The sequence below is a fragment of the Paramisgurnus dabryanus genome, chromosome 22 (assembly GCF_030506205.2).
Source record: "Paramisgurnus dabryanus chromosome 22, PD_genome_1.1, whole genome shotgun sequence".
Taxonomy (NCBI): domain Eukaryota; kingdom Metazoa; phylum Chordata; class Actinopteri; order Cypriniformes; family Cobitidae; genus Paramisgurnus; species Paramisgurnus dabryanus.
This window is the reverse complement of record NC_133358.1, coordinates 7,055,189-7,076,928: the sequence shown is the minus strand read 5'-3', so window position 1 is coordinate 7,076,928 and position 21,740 is coordinate 7,055,189. Positions and strand designations below refer to the sequence as shown.

Sequence of the window (21,740 nt, the reverse complement as noted above, 5' to 3'; positions counted from 1 at the left end):
GCACGCAAGCTTTTGAAGAGACAAAAAGACTCATAACCTCCGATGTAGTGCTTGCACACTTCAACCCATCTATGCCTATCAGACTTGCATGTGATGCATCACCATATGGAATTGGAGCTGTGCTGTCACATAAGTTACCAGATGGCACAGAAAAACCTATAGCCTTCGCATCCAGATCATTAACAGTAGCAGAACGTAATTATGCACAAATAGACAGAGAAGCACTCAGCCTTGTCTGGGGTGTAAAAAAATTCCATCATTACCTGTATGGTCAAAAATTCACACTGGTCACAGACCATCAGCCCCTGGTCTCAATCTTCAACTGTAGGAAGGGTGTGTCAGCGATGACTTCAGCACGGCTGCAGCGATGGTCACTTTTCTTAGGTGCTCACCAATATGACATTGAGTACAAAAGCACCAAACTACACAGTAATGCTGACGGCTTATCACGCCTACCACTGAAGATGACAGAGAGGTCAGACACTGTGGATCCAGCTGATGTATTCCATACTACAATTGTGAGCCAGCTACCTGTAACAAATGCACAGATTCAGAAAGAGACCTGCAGTGACCCAACACTGTCTAAGATCTATGAAATCACTGTCAGAGGATGGCCAACACACGGAAACTCACTCTATCCAGCATTTTCATCGAGGAGAGACCAACTATCTGTGTGCCAAGGAACCTTAATGTGTGGGTTACGAGTTGTGATTCCATCCAAATTGCGGAGCAAAATGCTAGACACTCTGCATGAGGGACATTTGGGAACTGTAAAAATGAAAAACCTGGCACGCAGTTATATATATTAGTGGTGGGCAGGGATTGACAAACAGATCGAGGATTTGACAAAGGCTTGCCCTGGATGTCAAAAGGTTCAAAACTCACCACCGCTAGCTCTTCTTCATCCCTGGGAATGGCCTTCAACTCCATGGCAAAGAGTACACATCGATTTTGCCGGGCCTTTCAAAGACTCCATGTTCTTATTGCCGTGGATGCACACTCTAAGTGGCCCGAAGTTCTTCCAATGAAAACAACCACATCAGAAAAGACTGTTTCTGTACTGAGAACAATATTTGCTAGGAACGGGTTGCCAGAGCAGATATGCACTGACAATGGACGACAGTTCGTGACAGATGAGTTTCAAAAATTCATGAAGCAGAACGGCATCAAACACATCACATCCGCGCCATACCACCCTGTAGGGCTGCACGATTAATCGAAAAAGAATCACGATCTCGATTCATACATATATGCGATCCTCATTTTAAATGACGGCGATTCACTTGCATATACAGTATTTCCCTGTATTCAGATTCTGCGTTTACGTGTTCACGTATTTACATTACAATCCAAGAATATCAGTCAAACTTGCTAACACACACTCATACAGGGTAAAACCAAACCCTATTCATTCACCAATCAGTCCCGATCGTTTCTTTCCTCTCTCTCATCTCATTTGCGGCGTTCCGCTGTCACTCGCGTGACGTATAACAAGGTGGCAGACCTAAACACAGTCGTTTACTTGGTGGATTTGGAGCGGCAATTTTCACAAAAAAGAGAGGATAAACGAGCGTCATTGTGGAAAATCCTGGTGGCGAACGGAGAAAGTGAAGATGCAACAACATTGGTTCCGAAAGAAGGCAAGGAAATTATTTACCTCAGGACCTTTCTAAATCGGAAGGCTGGAACCTCCGGAGGTCGCATATGCAGGCTGTATACGTCATCGTTCATTTGAGTTAACGGAGCATTACATTCGCAAGTCATAAACATACTTCAAAAATTTATTATTAACTAAAAATATTAGTCATCTTTATAACGTTAATTGTTAATATTCTGAAATTATGATGCGCATCTTAGAAATTGCGACCTCCAGAGAGGCTGCAGCCTTCAGATTGAGAAACGGCCTCTGTGTCACCGCCACAAGTTCCCCATTAAAAAGGGTTTTTAGCATGAGGGGAACATTGTTACATGTCTGCGTTTCTCTCTGATGCCTCAAAATGTTGATCGTTTAGTCTTTTAAAGGTTTAACGTTAGTGTTTTTAAAGTTTTAAGGTTGGCCAGTTTGATAGTACAAAAAGCACAGGTGCAATTTAACAGCTAACAAATTTTAAATTACTCTAAATTTAAAGGGGTCTAAAATAAGAAAAAGAGACTTTTAAGACACGTTATTATAACTGAAAGTCCTGTAGCACGTTTTTTTAGTTAAGTGCCTAATAAATGTTTTTGTAAAAAAAGAGAATCCGGTGAGAGAATCGGGATCTCAGTTCCAATGGAAAAAATCGTGATTCACATTTTAGCTTGAATCGTGCAGCCCTACCACCCTGCCACAAACGGCTTGGCTGAAAGATCCGTACAGACCTTTAAAAAGGCGATGAAAGCGATGGATAATGACATTATCCCTCTACAACACAAGATAGACAACTTTTTATTCATGTACAGAAGTGCAGTACACGCCACCACTGGCCAAACTCCTGCAATGATGTTCCTCAGGAGGAACTTGCGCTCTCGCTTGGACCTAATCAAACCTAATGTGAGGCGATATGTCGAAAACAAACAATTTGCACACATGAAGGACAGGCCTACAAGTACCTTCCAGGTGGGCCAAGATGTCTTAGCATTACAGGACAGAGAAGTGGCAACCAGGTACAATTACCACTAGAATGGGACCCTTGCCATACACAGTGAAGGTCGGCGACAACACCTGGAGTTGTCATGCAGAACAGTTAGTGGACTGTCAAGTGAAATCTGCTATTGCCCCTCTTTCTGATTCTAAGAAAGAGGATGATGCTGTTGACATTGTTACTTCTGCTTCAGTTGAAGTGAATAGCGCTGACCAGCATGAAGACACGTCTGAGGTGACAAATTCAGTTGTGTCTGAATCACAGTTAAGTTCACAGAGACGCTACCCTGAAAGATGCAGGAAACCTCCACAGAGACTTGATTTGTAGAAAAAAATATATATATATATTTTTAACCGCATGTTCGTGAATGATTATATATATATATATATATAAATGTTGGTAAACACCGTTATGCTGAAACCATACACTTGTGCATTACATGTTCTTAGTATGTTTAATCTAAGAATGGAGGAATTGTAATGTATGTTCATGGTGAAGGGCTGCCCCCTTGTGGTTGAATGCACTATATTATAGTTGATTAAGGAACCACCTGATCAGTTCAGTAAAAAGTAATGTTGTTGCTGCAACACGCGTCTCGGTGTGGTCCTTGGGTGTGCTTGCTACATACACATCAACAATCTTTTACAAATTAATCGTGCAGCCCTACTCTCGTGTGTCTCGTGACCGATTGCATCATTACATCAGCTAAGAATGTGAAGCGCTATTGGCTCTTGTGACCGACTACGTCATGCTGGTTTATGTTTGAATGATATCTGACTGTGCGTTTTGATCACAGAGTTCTTCATATACACTAATTGTATGGCTTTCGCAAGGTTTGCAACGCGAATGGTTGGAAATACTTTTATACTGTTTTATGCAATAAATACCTGACTGTGTTTATATGGTTGAGAAGTGGTTGGGTTTAGGGTAAGGGTGAGGGTGGGGTTAGATGCTCCAAAATATCTTTAAAACTACTCACTAAAAACAGTTGGGTTAAAAATAACCCAATAAATAACCCAATGGTGGGTTACTATAGCACCGATCCATTGTTGGGTTATTTGAACCCAATGCATTGGGTAGAAAGTTTTACCCAATTAGTTGGGTTATGAAATAACCAATTTGTTGGGTTATTTTTGCAATGCTGTTTTAACCCCATTATTATTATTATTATTTATTACTATTATTTGCTTTATAAATAAATAATTCAAAACTTACAAATACATTTATAATGCTTTAATTTCATTTAGTCATTTGCACCTGCATTTAAATGTATAAATACATACATGTATAGAAGCATAAATACATACACACATACATACATATATACATACATAAATAAACAAAAACATAAGAACAAAACAAATCTACTCAATCTTATCCAACTAAAAACTGCTTAAAAGCATAGTTCACACATTTTGTCATCATTTTCTCCCTCTCATGTTGTTATAAACCTGTATATAAGTCTTTACTTTGATAACCACAAAGGTATATTTCAAAGAATGTTTAAAAAATAAAACCGATCATGAGCCCCATTCATTTTCATAGTATTCTTTTTTCCTACTATGACAGTCAATGGGGCTCATGATCTGTTTGGTTTCAAACATTACTCAAAATATCTTCCTTTGTGGTCATCAGAACAAAAAAATGTGTACAGGTTTGTAACGACAGGAGAGGAAGAAAATTATGACAATTTTCATTTTTGGGGGAACTGTCCCTTTAAGCAGGTGACAGTGTGTTCAGGAAACATCACATGGTACAAAATGTATTGTGTGTTACAGAAACTACTTAACAGTAGTGAAAGGCTTGGGATACTCTGTATAAAATGTAAAAAAAATATTAAAGCACATGTCAACTGCTGGTCTTGCTCCAGGGCCATGCCTCCCCACGATAACAAAGGCTTGTGGTTAGTCTGATTCATCTCATAGCGGACATGGGGTCTTCGTCATACCTCCTCCTCCAAATACTGAATTATGTTTGTTTTCTGACCTGAAGACAGAATTTTCACAATGTAAATATGCACACATAAACAGGTTAAAAAAAACAAGTGTCATAAATGATACTTACAGGTTGCAAATTAATAAATGTTTGCTTTGCCTCTTGGTACTGTAGGAAGGCTGAACCATCTTGCTGGCCATTTCGTAAGGTTTTTAATGCAACATCTCCAAGAATGTCTACATTTAAAGAAAAGAATAATTAATTAAATCTCAAAGCAAACACATCTGGCACGCTGAATAAATACTCTACTTTGACAGTAGATGGCGCTGAATTGCAAATTCAACCGTTACCGGGGTTACAGTATACAGTAGTAGACGTGCAGCGCTTTATCAGGGATTATACTGAAGTAAGACGACAATAAAATGCCATCGAGTCATTTCTTAAGACATTTACATTCAGAATCACATTTATATTACAGCTCTGTGTCTATAACACAGACCGGCTAAAAAAATATTTGGAGCAAAAAACAGCCGGTTGCATCCATTACAAAAGTTAAAAAACGGTTTTTACTACACTTTAAACAAAACAACATTGTCTGTTACAGAAAGCATGGTTAAAGCAATATGACAATCAATACGCCATGAAACTAACGTTATACTACTAAAAAAAGAAATGATTCATTTTCGTAAGGGCTCATGCTGTTGGTGCTGTTTAGTATTAAAATAAATTGCAATGTCTCTCTACGTTTATGATTGCTTAAAAACGCGTTTGGCATCGATAACAGTTAATGAATGGAACAGGTGTAACGGACAAAAACTAGACAACAGCGTTTTTGTACACTTATTTAAACGTGACTGATAGTTTACTGTGTGTTAGAGCTTAAAGACACTTTGTAGCAAAATAAAACATTACACAGAGATATATATTTTAAAACGTACCTCTCGAGTCTGTCTGCACTCAGCAGTGGCACCGGTCAACCGTTGAAATTCAAAATGCGTGACGTGAGCCCGATTTTAACCCAACTCTCTGGGTTGTTATGGAAATAACCCAATACAAGCTAGGAATAACCCAACAGAACAACCCAATACGTTTAACCCACCTATTGGGTAAAAGAAATAACCCAACGGTTTTTAGAGTGTATAAATGTTTATGAAACCCTTTCTACATTTACAAATGCATGAAATTAAATGTGTCTAATCAGATGTATAATTCAAAAACCTTAAAATGTAACAACAGGTTGTATAAGCTACTGCCGCTAGAGGACACTAATACCTTAATACGTCACTTTACGTTGTAATAAGGTGCTTGCACAAACGACTTATGAGGTCGTTATTTTTTGGAGGACTGTCTCAATTTGTAACAACTGAAACAACAGCAATATAGTAAATTTCTTCAGGACACTCCAAATGTCTGACAAAAGTTGAGATTAGTTATTTATTTAAAACTTTTAAGGCATTTTTGAAGCTTGAGTAATTTTCTGTTTATACTACTGGTTTTCTTGCATGGGAGCGAGTGGACGGTGACTCCCATACAATAAAACTCAAAACCTCACTTTAAAGTCGCAATGAAATTGAAATGAAAAACTATATATGTATTTTTAATAGTGTGGTATTATTAACAAATGACTTATCTGTGAGCTTCATTATTTTTTAAAAATTCGTGTGTGCTCATAATCTTTAATCAAAAATGCAAATCTCCTCCCCTCCTCAAAACGATCTCTCTTCACTTCCGGTCAAAAGTATGGCAGGTGGGCGGGGTCCGGGAGAAGATCGCAGTGATTAGCAATTAGCAACACGACCCAACTTCAAACGATCCAATCAGATCTCGATGGACAAATTCAAATCCAGCCCTGCCTTATTTCATCTCAAAAGCCGTTTCATTCGGATATACGTCACCACGGGGAAAATAAGGCAATCGCTACTTTCGTTTCATGGCGACTTTAACAAAAGTCTGTGTTTGAGTTCTGAGAAACAAATGACATTGGGGGTCAAACAAATTTTAACTTGATATGTTTAATATTGACAGAGTATGATAATGTGAAATTAATGGAAAAAATCAAACTTTGATGCTCTCAGAATTAGATTTTAATACTTTAGCTTGTTTTTTTTTTACAGGCAGGGTCACATATATATAATTAGTATGCATCCTTTAAATAAAATGCTGTCTCTTCTTTAGGCACAACAGAAAGATGCAGATCTGGTCTGACCACACCAGTTCCTGCAGGGTTTTATTTTAAAGATGTCTGGAAGTCCTTTGTGTGTAACACTCAAAGTTTTAGTTCACCAGAAATGACAAATTGTCTTAAAAACAAGATGATTTACTTGATGGGAGACTCTACCACAAGGCAGTGGTTTGAGTTTTTAAAAAGAAAAATGCCAGGCAAGTAATTTAATGACATCACATCATTCACTACAATTCAATTTCTAAATACCTACAAATCAGTTTCTCGCGCACTCTTTACATATTTTTTATTGTTTACAAAAAAATAAATTTTTGATAAAACTAGTACAGAAATGTATAAATAGAAATTATTTAATTTTGGATCGTTAAGAGTTGTACATGAAGGTACAAAAATTGTCACTGGGGCAGTACCTCTTCAAAAAGTACACTTTCGTACCTGAAAGGTACATATTGGAACATACATTTTTAAAAGGTATAATCACAACTTTTGTACATTTCTTTCTGAGAGTGCAGTGATCTGAGAATGATAACTACTATGAACAAATCACTCATAGCTTGAATTGGAATAAACAGCGTCTACACTCCAATATCTTTTGCATAATGATGTTCATTTAATGCATAATTCACAGGTTTACAGAGTTAAACTGCAGGATAATATAATGGCTATGGCTTTGTTTATGGCTATGGTAAGAACCATAGATCCTGCCACCCGTGCACACACACCCATACCACCTCAACTTATATTAACAGGTCTTTCCATTTAAATCATAGCACCCTCTAGTGGTGCAATAAAAAACTACATTTTGGCTGACCGACGAATTGGGAATGCGCTTCGTGGAAACAGTTGACTTCAAGAAACCAGTAAAACGCCAATGAACTTGGCATGCAGGTATTTGCATCTGCTGGCGCCTCCCAGCTGTGCAAGTATTTAACGAGAAGTAGGTGCAATACCAAATCACTCTTTTTGCTTCGAAAGCCAGGAAATCATCTGCTATTGAGAGGCTCTCTCCTGCTCTGAAGTTTACTGCTTGCCTGAAGTTGGTTGGACGAACTGCAATGTAGCGGAGGCATAGCATCCTCTAGTGGTGCAATAAAAAAACTACATTTTGGCTCCAACAGTTATGTTCCATTTCAGTCGATCACTACGATGTGACTTCATGACCGACAAATTGGAAACACGCTTTGTGGGAACAGTTGACTTCGAGAAACTAGTAAAACGCCAATGAACTTGGCATGCAGGTATTTGCATCTGCTGGCACCGCCCAGCTGTGCGAGTATTTAACGAGAAGCAGGTGCAATACCAAATCAGCGAGACAGGCTTTAGCGCTAAAATGAAACCTGTTTGTCGACTGTCAACGAGAAAACCCTCGAGAATGCTTGATTAGTGTTGTGCTTTTGTATCTTGATGTTATTCATCTCGCCGCGTTCAGACGGCAAAATCGTGCATGCGGGAAGCTGCCTGATTTTGCGATGGCTTACATTTATGGCAGGATGTAAATGTAAAATTGTCTTTGAATAAAATAAATCACTGTACAAAAATGAATGTATTTGAGTGAGCTGAGCAGCAGCACATTCAGAACAGACAAAGGGCCCTATCTTGCACCCAGCGCAATTGACTTTGTCAGTTACGCATGTATTATTCGTATTTTGCACCGGCGCACAGCGGGTTTTTCCCTCCACAAACGCACGTCGGCAAACTAGGGAATGAACTTGCGCTCCCTAGGCGGTTCAGCGCAAAAAAGGAGCATGTTCCGGTGCAAACCATCCCTGATGCTATTTTCCAGTTTCCAAAAACAATTGCGCCACTGACCAAAACAAATTAGTCTTAAGTCAGTGGCGCGTTGCGCGTTGTTCATTATGCTATTTTAAGGGCGCATGCTTGACCATAATGTATAGCGTGCACAACGCGCACACACTTTGTTTATCTAATCTACACAGATGCAACAGTTATTTTTGCAAATCATAAATTGTTACAATAAAAATATTAACACATGAGATAAGGGAAATCATTGTGGTGATAGTTTTTATTTATTGTGTGGCGGCGTTAAAAAATTCTCATGCAAATAACGATTAAAAGATTTTCATAAGTTTGTTGTGTTGCTGTATTACGTTTATTTTATTTAAATAATAATTAAAATGTGTTCATAAGAAACCTTAATGTATGTGAACTGGATTTGTAAGTGTACTTTGGGGTTGGACTGCTTGCGTTTCTTGGGTCCGATCTCAAAGCCCCCAAACCCTTTCAGCGGTGAGGGTGGACGCAGCGATGTCCTCTGCTGGCGTCAAATGCTGTGTAGAGGCAGATCCACCTCCCGTTACACGGCGTTCCCGATTTATGCTGGCAAGCTGGGATTCCCCCGTCTCCTGACATTATTGTAGCACTTGGCGCAACGATGGGGATGCCAGCTGATGAGACAATTGTGGCTATTTCCTCCCACGCCTGTTTGACCGACGCTGATTTGGGCAGGTTTCTCCTATCCCCATACAAAACAACTTTGACTGCTCTTACAAGAACGTCGGTCTCCTCGGCTGTGAACCGCTCCTGGTGTGCGCCTGGTAAATCCGTCATAATAATAGCAACCCGCCATGGAACTTGCGCCCTTGCGTTTAAAGGGAATGTTGGATAGCGTTCTGATTGGTTTATTTGAGGTTACGCCCAAACCACACCTATGAATAATGAACCTACTTCAGACCAACCCCTTATTGATTTGTGCCTGGCGCAAGAGTTATTTCTCCCGCCGGGAAAATAGCAACAGCGCCCAAGATCCGCCCACAAAGTCACTTGCGTTTTGCGCTTCACACTTGCGTTTCAGATCGTTAAAATAGGGCCCAAAGTGTACGGAGCTGACGCTTTAATTAGCCTAAAAGACTTGAAAACATGAAAATATTTAGTTTTATGAGAACAGAAGCAGATAAACGAAGGGGAGACAATTTTCAGGCATTCATGTGTATTACAATTAAATTTGTGACCGTTCAGAGAGAATGAGAAATGTGAAAAGGCCAATGTTGTAAGAATGCAAATATGATGTGATGACTTCACTGTAATGCTAATAACGTAATCTAGTGACATTTAGCGACTTTCCAAGCAAGGTTTAGCTAATTTATAGTTGGCAACACTGCCGGGATGGCCACAATTGTTGTGTCTCATGTCTGGGTATACAGCACGCTTATGCAGCGTTTGTGGAGGGCTCGTTAACATTACACTCTTGGTTGTGTGGAGATGGGTTTTGTAGCTCCAGGAACGTCACCCCCCTTTATGTTGCGGAGCCCCGTTAAAAGTGCGGTGGCAAAAATCCGAAAAAGACGATCTCGGTATAACAGTGCTGGATCAGTCTGCTGGTTCGTCCAGTGGCTCTCAACACCCTGATCCACAGCTAGATGTGCTGTTGGAGACAGATGGATTCCGTGTCTGTCGCAACATTGTAGGGGGGGGGGGGCGTCTATTTCTGACGCCAACTCTGATCTGCTCCCTCCTATGGGTAGGGTTGCGGAGCCATGTTCGACCCCGAGATGGCGGCCATGCTTGCTGGGGCAGTCGGATTGGTGTGGACTCAACCTCCCCCACCCAAACCATCCCGCCTCGACAATTGATACTTCGGAGCTGCCCACACGTTGCAGTCCCCACCACCTGTGCCATTCTTCCCCGAGGTGCATGATGAGCTTAATCAGTCTTGGAAAACCCTGTTTTCGGTCACTGATAGGTTCTGCTTACCGGGCTTATGGGGAGGCGGTTTCTGCTCTGCATGCTATGGCGTTGCTGCAGGTTCACCAGGCTAAGGCTCTGAGAGAACTGCACGAGGGAGTTCACGACTCAGCGTTTTTTTTCAGACCTCCAGCGGCTACTGACCTGGCGCTCCGCGTGACCAAGGTCCACACAAGCCGTTGGTCGTGCGATGTCCACCCTGGTGGTCCAGGAACGCCACCTCTGGCTGTGTCTTGCGGACATGAGGCCGTCATGCTGCGTCAGAACCTGGCTGTCTCTTCTGCTTTGTCTGCGCCTCAGCATGCTCCTCGCTGAGAGCTGTTACGGCTACAATCGTTCCTTTATCCAGGCAGTATAAATTAACCTGTCTCGCCCACTCAGCCCGCTTCCCTAGATGAAAACGTAGACCAAGTGGCCCTGAGAAGGGCGACCTGGAGATGGAGGGGATCGCTCTTAGGGAGATGGTGAAGGACATCGACCTGAAGAATGTGTACTTTCATGTCTTGATTCTCCCTGACACATGCCATTTCTCCAGTTTGTGTTTGAGGGGTGGGCAAATCAGTACAAAGTCTTACCATTCGAGCTTTCTCTCTCTCCTTGTGTCTTCACGAAAGCAGCAAAGGAGGCTTTAAAACCCCTGAAAGAGAAGGGTGTGCGTCTTGCATAGATTGAGCTATTATGAGCCAATTGTCTATCACGTCAGACACTTTGCGATCACAGAGATTTAGTTCTCAAACACCTCGCTCATTTGGGTCTTCGTAGACTTTCTTTTCCGTGACAGAGAGAATTGTCGCTTACAATTGTCACTTCGGTTTGGGATTAGAACAACTTTTTGTTACAAAAAATGACATCCTTACCCAAACCCAACTCTAACCCCAATGTCAGGCCACGATGGTTTAAAAAGCATACAATTTTTTTATAAACCAATAAATTAAGTGACATCCTAACGCAAACAGCAAATCTAACCCCAAACCGAAGCGACAATTGTTTAAAAATAGGAAAAACAGTTGAGTAACCAATACGTGAAACTGTCACGGAAAAGAAAGTCGTGTCAGGGGCACGTAATATGGTGGAAATACGTGACAATGTCACGCAAAACTGAGCAAAATAATGCGTGACTATTTCACGGAAATTTGTGAGATCATGTTGCAGATGCGCGTTGATACTGACTTGCCTGAATACTTTCAAGAGCAAGAGCGCGGTCCCACTGAAACATTTTCAGAGTCTCCTGAGTCATGAACTCCCTTGTGCAGTTCCCAGCCATGGCTTTGTTATGTCCTGTATGTGCACTCTGTGTGTACATGGACGAACTCAAAGCTTTAGAACCTCAGGCCAGCTCTTTGTCTGTTACAGTGGTCAGCAGAAAGTGTAAGCTGTCACCAAGCGAGGATGTCCCATTGGATTGTGGACACCATCGCCCTTGCTTATCGTTCGCAGGGCATCCCATGCCCTTTAAATTTGAGAGCTTACGCTACAAGAAGTGTGGCATCATATTGGGCATTAGCTTGTGGTTCCTCAGCAACACCCAGACACATTCTAACACATTCACTAGATTCTACATAGTTCTTATCGAGGCAATATCTTCTCAAGTTCTCTTCTCAAGTAGAGGCTACACTGTAGTGTCAATATGGAATGCCGAAATGGTTAAAACATCACAAAATGTTTTTTTGACTCTCCTCCATCACCTTGGCGGCTGATGTTGCTGAGCTTTGAATGTCAGCCTCTCAATAGATGTATTCTCTGAAAACCTGTGTTAGGCTAGGCGCCCGCATTGTGTCCCCTACGCAGGGTTCTTATGTGTGTATAATCCATGGGGTTAATCATACAAGCCCACGTTTTCACATACCATGTAGTGGTACGCAGGGTTCTTAGTTCCGCCCAGGCTAGTTCGCTTCCCAGTTTGCCTCGTTAAATACTCACGTGGTGGGGTGGCCCCAGCGGATGCAAATACCTGCATGCTAAGTTCATTGGCCTTTTTGCTAGTTTCTTGAAGTAGATTGGTCCCGTGAAGCACATTCCCAATTCGTCAGTCATAATGTGACATCTCCGTTCTCTTCCTTCAGGGAACGAGGCTTACATCTGTTACATGTTTTGTATGCCTTCATATCAGGAAAACTAAATAGGAAAAACAAATGTTTAATTTGACTAACTTATCTTTTTAGGTCTGACAACAATTAATCTTCATGTTAGTCCCCTAAATGGCCCCTTGATGGCTGTGGAGTTGAAAAATAATATCATTATTCACTGGAGGCCACATGGTTTGCCTCTGCAATTTCGTAAAATGCCAGCTGCTGACCTGCATTATCTCAGCAATGAAATTGATTCTATAACAGGTGGTCCTCATGTGGTTGTTGTCTTCACAATATTTGCCCACCTGGTTGTTCACCCTATAACGTTTTATGTACATAAAGTGGCCAGAATTCGTCAAGCTGTGGTTGCGCTACTGAAGCGTGCACCAAAGACCACTGTCATTATCAAGTCTGGCAACACCGGACACGCAAAGGTAAAGTACACTGCATGACTTTCTTAGCCATTTGCTCTTCTAATTTCAAACTACTTCCTGTGCATTACTGTTTGCATGCTACTGTATGACTGAGAATAAATTGTTTATTAATTATCCTTTTAACTCTTTCACCGCCAGCGTTTTTTAAAAAAGTTGCCAGCCAGCGCCAGCGTTTTTCATGATTTTCACCAAAGTTTAATGCCTTCCAGAAAATGTTCTTCTTTAAATATATAAACATACAATATACCAAATGAAAGAACAAACCCTCTGCTTTCAAACAAAAAAACCCCGTTTCATCCTACCTTTAGTGGTTCTTTTGTAATCAGCTTTTGAATATGGGTAGGTTTCTGCAAAAACACCACATTTTGAGCAAAAAGCAGAGATAATTCCATTTTTGTGACGGACTTTTCATAGAGATCCCATTCAGAGCGATCTGTAAAACAGACATGGACATGCAGCAGCTTGCCATAGGGCAATACTTCCGGGTTTAAAAAGTTGCGGAAAGACGGAAAATCTCGTCATTGGCGGGGAAGCGTTTTCTCTTAATTGACGAGATATCTCGTCAATGGCGGTGAAAGAGTTAATTGCCTGTTCAATTATATTTTGAAGTAACTACTAAATAGAAGCAGTAGCACAAACCTTGGTTTTCTTTTCTTACAGTAGCTTGACTCTTCAGAAAACCTTTCTATTAATAACCTCATAAACTCAGGGCCGGTTCTAGATATTTGGAGGCCCTAGGCAAAATTTACGTTGGAGGCCCCTCACACCCCTCTAATTTTCAGAATAATCCGAGAAAGTGTTTTCCTACCCTGTAAGAAATCAAAGCAACTGTAAACCTCCGTCACCACAACGAAAGGCCCGCCTCTCCCCTCATTCGATTGGACAATGAAAAGACGCTAATGACGTTGGGCGCTTTTCCGCTCAGCGCTCCTTCAAAAGCGCGTGCTGCGGCCGGCGGCAAAAACCGCAAGGCATTCGGCGCCCATAAACAGCGCGCAAACGCTCCCTGCCCATAGAATATAATTCAAAAAAGGCATCTACAACTATCATAAACGCTTTTGGTGTGATCAGCCCCTTACTGAACCAATATAAAGTATAAAGTTATCTATTAGACTATGGATATATTCATATGTATTTCAATACCTTTTTATACCTTAAATATCCACAATAACGGCAGTTTTTTTTTTTGCTGTTTGACTTTAAATACAAACTTTTTTAACTTGACTATTTTGATAGTCAGCTTCCCACGCAATGCTATCGTGCACACCCATTCAAAGTGTCTAAACAGAGTCAGCAGCGCTCAAGTTTGATCTGTTCTGAAATGATGTTGATAAACAGAACAATGCTAAGATTATTTTTTAAATGCATAATTTTAAAATACCTGCATCATGTGCTGAACTGTGTTTGCATGCCGCTTTTGCTAAGCAGGAAAAGGACGTGATAGCTGCTTTCAGCGTCACTCAAAGTGGGTCAGCAGCAGAGATTTGAATGCTGTTCATCTAGGCTTCTTTAACTTCATGAGGTGCTGCAAGAACCGACAGGTGGATGATATCAAAGCACCGCGAGAGCGAATCGAGAAATCATACAGAGGAGTTTGCTTATCAATCGTTCTCACGTTACTTTGATGTCAAACGCCTGCGGTTCTTACGGCGGCGGCGCCGCATAAAGTCGAACTCACCTTAAAACTGTATTTATTGCTGTCGGACTAGCGCACATGGATTTAGCAGTTATGGAGGCCCCCCTCATAGCTTGAGTTCCTAGGCATTTGCCTACTCTGCATATAGCTAACGCCGGCCCTGCATAAACTAATTTATAAAAGAAAAAGTGAATGATGATGCAGGGTGTAATTTTTAAGCTGAGTTTCCCCAAGCACTGTTAAGTGACAGTAGGCTTGCGATAGGCTACTTTCTTAAAGACAGCAAATATTACCCAGAATGCAGTTTTGAATGCAAATTTCTACAGTAAGTTACAGTTTTAATTTGAAAAGATTTTGTAACATCTTAGCATATGACCCTTTTTTACAGTTCCTTTAAGAACATTCAGAAATACACTTTTAAATATGGATGTTAATGTTCCTCTAACATTTACATAACCAAAAAAAGTTCTTAAAAAATTCAAGCATTCATAAATAAATAAATATAAATGTTAGCAAATGTTTTAACCCTTTTAAGTCCCTTGGGGTCAATCTTACCCCCAAGCCACTTTTCGTTAGATAAAAAAACATGGTGGAATAAGATTTTGTTACTTTTCTAGACTATCTGTCAATATTCATATGAAAAACCTGGGCTTGATTCGGTTGTTCTAAAGATGTGTAAAAAATATTACGAAAAGAGGCCCTTTGGGGGCAAGGCCGCGTTATCCTATTGGGCAACATGGGCTGCAGCCCAGGGCCCCGAACACTAGGGGGCCTCCGAGACAATTCTATTTTGAGTTTTTAAAAACATTTTGATTGACGTAATTATGCGTAAGTGCTACCTAGAGCAGAGGCCCCCAACGGGTCGCAAGAATGTTCTGAAAAAACTTGTATAATAGCTACGTAATAGCTTATGGGATATTTTGTCCTTTAAGAGCCGACAAATAACATCGATCATTTCCACTCTTGTACAAGGCCGCGGTCTCTCTGGGACCTTCAGCCCACCAGGAAAAATTATAAATGGAGTACTAGATTAAAACCTTGGATACTGTACATAATCTATGCAGACAGCATCCAAGACATAATCTATTAAAGAGATCTCCCTGTATTAATTTCGTGTAAGAAGGCTGTGTCTTTATTTCTTGTTTGTGTATGGATCGACTTTTTTCTTAGTTTAACTGTTGGATGGATGCATGAATAGCCATCTTCTGTGGTAAGTCCTTACATTAAAAAAATGTTTATGCAAAAGCGAAGTTGTAAGATAAGGCAACATGCATGTTTATTCTGTTTCATGTTTATTTCGTTTCGTTTTGTATAGCCTTTTTTATTTTTTTTATTTCTGCACCCGTTGCAACTGCGAGCAGCAGTGCAACCTGCCTTCGCTTTTTAAAAATAGTATGTGTTGATGATAAACGTTTAAACTTACATTGTGATGAAAATATTTATTTAAATAGTTGTTATTATAGGCAAGTGTTGATTTGAGAGGCTCAATTCATCATACATGTCGTCAACTTGCTGTCGGCCGCTAACCACTAGTTATCATAAAAACTTTAACAAACAAAAACTGCTCTAAAATGTAAATAAAAAAGAAATATAACTATTTTGCAATTTAAAACAAAACTGAACTGCTTTAATTGCTGCAAGAGTACAGCTGTACAAGCTGTGTAAGCAGTTATTTTTTGCTATTTCTGCGGATTTCTTTTGCAAAATCTATGCGGAATTTTGCAGAATGATTTAAAATGTTTTAAAACGATCCGAGAGAATGTGTGCTGTGAATATTACAAAAATAAAATATTTTATAACATATTATACATTTTATTAAAGGATTACCCTGAATTAAACTAGACCAACATGAACCAACAGATAATGGATAATGTGCTTTCACGACCATAGAGTTTTATATAATATACATATATTACTGTCTACAGTGTAACAGTAAAAAGAAAAGGTTTCTCATAATAAATCTAGCGTATATAGCAAGATAATTTCATCAGTTTAACAACACAATGTATATATATTTATCTTGTAAACGGATTTGAAATAATAAATAATTGTCGCGTCACGTAGCAAGAGAGACGATATAGATCTCATTAACTTCTCCGCAGTAAGTTTTATTTCAAATTCAAGTTTTACATATTAAATAGACTATTAAAAAGTTTGTGCTGCTCTCATAAAAACCTTACTGCAAACAGCACAGACTTCTACTCACAAACATACGCGATGCAGTAACTATATCTGCGGAAACAGATTCCTAATGGGGAGAATTAAAAAGTTCGGACTCGGGTCGGACTCGGGCTGAGAATTCTGGGCTCTACTACAACTTGATTTTAATAATTTAATTGAGGAATTATATTTAAATAAGAACAGACAGAAGCACTTTTAGTTGTGAGTTGCATTTAATAAATGTTATTTTCTGGGCTGTTTCTGATTGTAAAATTATTACTTGATAATATTGTTTAATTTATTTAAATAATTTCAGCCTACTTTTGCGTCAACTTGATTTTAATGATTTAATTGAGGAATTATATATAAAGAAGAACAGACAGAAGCACTTTTAGTTGTGAGTTGCATTTAATAAATGTTATTTTCTGGGCTGTTTCTGATTGTAAAATTATTACTTGATAATATTGTTTAATTTATTTAAATAATTTCAGCCTACTTTTGCGTCAACTTGATTTTAATGATTTAATTGAGGAATTATATATAAAGAAGAACAGACAGAAGCACTTTTAGTTGTGAGTTGCATTTAATAAATTTTATTTTCTGGGCTGTTTCTGATTGTGAAATTATTACTTGATAATATTGTTTAATTTATTTAAATAATTTCAGCCTACTTTTGCGTCAACTTGATTTTAATAATTTAAATGAGGAATTATATTTAAATAAGAACAGACAGAAGCACTTTTAGTTGTGAGTTGCATTTAATAAATTTTATTTTCTGGGCTGTTTCTGATTGTAAAATTATTACTTGATAATATTGTTTAATTTATTTAAATAATTTCAGCCTACTTTTGCGTCAACTTGATTTTAATGATTTAATTGAGGAATTATATATAAAGAAGAACAGACAGAAGCACTTTTAGTTGTGAGTTGCATTTAATAAATTTTATTTTCTGGGCTGTTTCTGATTGTAAAATTATTACTTGATAATATTGTTTAATTTATTTAAATAATTTCAGCCTACTTTTGCGTCAACTTGATTTTAATAATTTAAATGAGGAATTATATTTAAAGAAGAACAGACAGAAGCACTTTTAGTTGTGAGTTGCATTTAATAAATTTTATTTTCTGGGCTGTTTCTGATTGTAAAATTATTACTTGATAATATTGTTTAATTTATTCAAATAATTTCAGCCTACTTTTGCGTCAACTTGATTTTAATGATTTAATTGAAGAATTCTCTTTAAAGAAGAGCAGAAAGAAGCACTTTTTGTTGTAAGTGTTATTAAATAAATGTTATTTTCTGGGCTATTTCTGATTGTAAAATTATTTGATAATATTGTTTAATTTATTTAAATAATTTTAGCCATTTAATGTTGCACATACGCTGTAAAAACACTGGATTTACAAAAAAATATAGACAATGCATTGTTTTTGCATCCCATTTTTTTTTAGTAAGTTTTACTAAAAATTTTTCGCAATGGGGCCCTTAGTAAATCCAGCCTTTATTTTTTTCAGTGTATATTTGGGGGGGCCTCAAACCAGCGTTAGCCCAGGGCCTCACAAAGGCTTAACCCGGCACTGTTTGGGGGTAAAAATGGCCCCAATTGAAACTGAATGGTAAATGCAAAAAATCTTTTTATTTCTTTTTATTTGTCAAAATAAAATCAATGCATCTAAAATAAATCTGAAAATTTCAACACAGAAAAGTAGGCCTGGTACTAGAGCACAAATGCAATATAGAAAAGACATGCTCAATCACACACAAAAACAAACACACACACACACACACACACACACACACACACACACACACACACACACACACACACTTACCTTCAGTGAAATTTCTGTGACATTTTGTAAAAACAAACATTTCAAAATGCACCAAAAACTACAAAAAAGTCTATTTGAAATAATATTTATTTTTAATGTCCTTTCTAGTGTTTATATAAACATAAATTCACAAATGTATCACTAAAGTAGTGATTTGAGCAGCTGTCCACATTAAGTGAAATGAATGGGTCACTATGGGCCTCTGCTAGTCGAAATGATTTATTTCCTAAAGTTTAATTCTTTTATATTTTTTCTAAAAACCTGATGTCGAAATTCAACACATAACATATATATCAATACATGAAAACAATTAAAATCAAATTTAGATCATAATTTATGTGAATTGCTCACAAAAATTTGATATTTTACAGGAAAGCTAATTGTGTTGTTGAGGAATTTAGTGGTAAACAGCTACAAAAGTATTTTATATCTCCCAAAACACAACATTAATGTATAGATAGGAAGTAAACAAAAAAAATTATATATTATTTGTATTATTAAAAATGTATATATTTTTGTAATCACACTTTTAATTTCTGGGGACATTTTTACCCCCAAGGAACTCTAAAGTATACAGGAAAATAGGGGCTTATGAGGGTTAAGATTATGTTTATATTACATAGGCTATTTCTGTTTTAAGATCCGATGTGAGTCATACATTATCAATTCTAAAAGCACAAGCTGACACAGAACTTCGTTGTCTGATATTTGCAAACTTTCCCACTACATTATTTTGCTATCCTTGTTACATTGTTATTTCAATTACATTTACTGGTAAGAATAGTCATGTTAGCTAAAATAGCGTAAATAAACAAAGCTGCTCAAAAGTCAGCTTGCACAGGATTTAAACTTATACATTAGCTGCACATTGCGAACACATTTAGCCATATGAAGGCACCTCGATGATTTTCCCAAGTGGCTGATATCCTCAGGGCAAAATATGATGGTAACTCAAGGACAACATTTTTGTAAATAAAATCTAAATCTATTCCAAACCCCAACCATAACTGAACCCTAAAATCAGAGGAAATATAAGTGAAAAAACAATGTTCTAGAAGCAGCCAATCCTTACTTACTTATTCATTTAGCTGACGCTTTTATCCAAAGCGACTTACAATTACTATATCACTGAAAAAAAAAATCCGTAGAAATTACAATGTTATTGCAGCTGGGTTGCCGGTAATTTACCGTAGATTTACATTTATGTTATTTACTGGCAAGAGTTTGTTCAAAGTTAAATAAATTTTAAATATTAACAAGTCTTTATCTTTACAGAATAAAACTATACAATTACAGCCTCATGCAAAGCATTCTGGGAACCAGAAATCATCATCAACCTTTTTCTGTTTTTTGCTTCAGATTTTGTTTCCCAGAATGTTTTGCTTGATGCTTTTTTTTTGTTTTACTCTGTAAAGACAAAGACTTGTAAATGTTTAATGTTCATTTAACTTTGAACAAAATATTGCCAGTAAAAAACATAAATTTAAATCTACGGTAAATTACCATCAACCCAGCTGCAATTTCTACTGAATTTTTTTACAGTGTATAAGTCAGAGGTCGCACGCCTCTGGAGCAACTAGGGGTTAAGTGTCTTGCTCAGGGACACAATGGTGTGTCTTAGTGGATTCGAACCCAGGTCTCTCACACCAAAGGCGAGTGTCTTATCCACTGCGCCATCACCACCCCATACTGCGCCATCACAATCCTGGTTGTAAGATTAAACTTGAAACAAACTGTAAACTTATTTCTGAAATCTGATTGGTTGATTGAACTGTTGTCCCAGGGTCAACATAATGTTGCCCTGAGGACATCAACACTTGGCAAAATCAGGAGAGCTGATAGGGAACACTGTGAATGTCTTTAAAAACATATTGGTTTGACATGATTAAATTAACGTTTTCTTAAAATGAAATACAACTTGCTGGATCTATATAATTCAATTATGGACACCAGTTTAACATGATTAAATCAATATTTCTCAAAATGAAATTAAGGTTTATTAATATTAATACATTTTAAGAAAACTCAATCATTTGGAACCGGTGTCCAATCTTCTTTTTTCAGTGTAGGTTCATTAGTCGCAAATTCATGCTTTTTGGCCTTTCTTGCTGTCAAATGACCTAAACACTTTTACTGTGCTTTGTTCTAGCACTTTTTTTGTAACTATAGTTTGTTTCGTTACAGAATGAATTAGGAAATGACTGGCACAGGATGCAGTTAAACACCGTATTGAGAGAGATGTTCAGAGATGTTAAGGGAGTTGTCTACTTTGATGTCTGGCAGATGACTTCATGTCACTACGCACCTGAAAACATTCATCCAGCCGGTGTAATCGTCAGCAATGAGATTGACATGTTGCTCTCATATATCTGTCCTTCTTGACACATGTAAAATAAAAGCAAATATTTTATTTATTCAAAAATCATTTACTCTCCTAACAACATCAAACTTTTAAACAGGGTGATCGGTGTCAATTATTCTTTGTTTAAAAAATCTATTCATGTCCTTCAAAAGCTACATTTCCCAGAAAACAAATTCATAACTCTAAATTAATCAATATGTTGTATTACAGTTGTCTTCATTGTGTTGATAATACAATAAAGTTAAATCTTTGGCATTTGTGTTTCTGGGCTCTATCTTACGGCCAGGCCCGGATTAAGAATTCGGAGGCCCCTGGGCAGGGCCGTGCACAGACATTTTGAGGGGCAGTGGCCCAAACCAAAAAGGGGGCACGGGGGGCACAATTTATATGGTTTTAACAATATGATGTGTTATAGATTAGTATCAAATAATATAAGTGATTATAATAGAAAATAGACTTTATAACAAGATTTAGAGTGTGACAAAACTTCTTAATATTCTATATGATTTACATGCAGAAGTTTGAATCCATGTTTGCAATTTTGAACAGCTTTTGCAGCCTCCCTTCCAACTCTGACTTTTTAAAAAAAAAAACATTGTTTTTTATTTTTTGTCGACAAAGTGTGCCAACAACAGCAAATTTTGTGTTTTTTATAGTAGATCTCATCGGGTACATTACTCATTAGACAGTCACTGTAATTCTAAAAATGTTTGCTAAGTTGTTAGCACTTTAAGACGACAGAGAGCAAATCATCCACAGAAATACAAAAACATAGGAAAGCCGAGAGAGGTCATCCATATTTTTAT

At 38.1% G+C, this 21,740-nt stretch overlaps 1 protein-coding gene across 3 annotated transcripts in view; it reads left to right on the top strand.

Moving 5' to 3' along the window:
* Positions 1–21,505, top strand: part of LOC135785318 (NXPE family member 3-like) — an 81,107-nt gene extending 59,602 nt beyond the window's left edge. For 2 of the 3 annotated variants that reach the window (XM_065294694.2, XM_065294695.2), the window contains 3 exons: positions 6,732–6,935; positions 12,603–12,943; positions 20,757–21,505. In XM_065294694.2, coding sequence (XP_065150766.2) covers positions 6,732–6,935; positions 12,603–12,943; positions 20,757–20,954 — 743 coding nt within the window. In that variant the 3' untranslated portion in view covers positions 20,955–21,505. Of the gene's footprint in view, positions 1–6,731; positions 6,936–12,602; positions 12,944–18,254; positions 18,357–20,756 lie in introns of all 3 variants that reach the window. The other variant, XR_012335655.1, reaches the window with a different exon arrangement.
* The last annotated feature ends 235 nt before the right edge of the window (positions 21,506–21,740 follow it).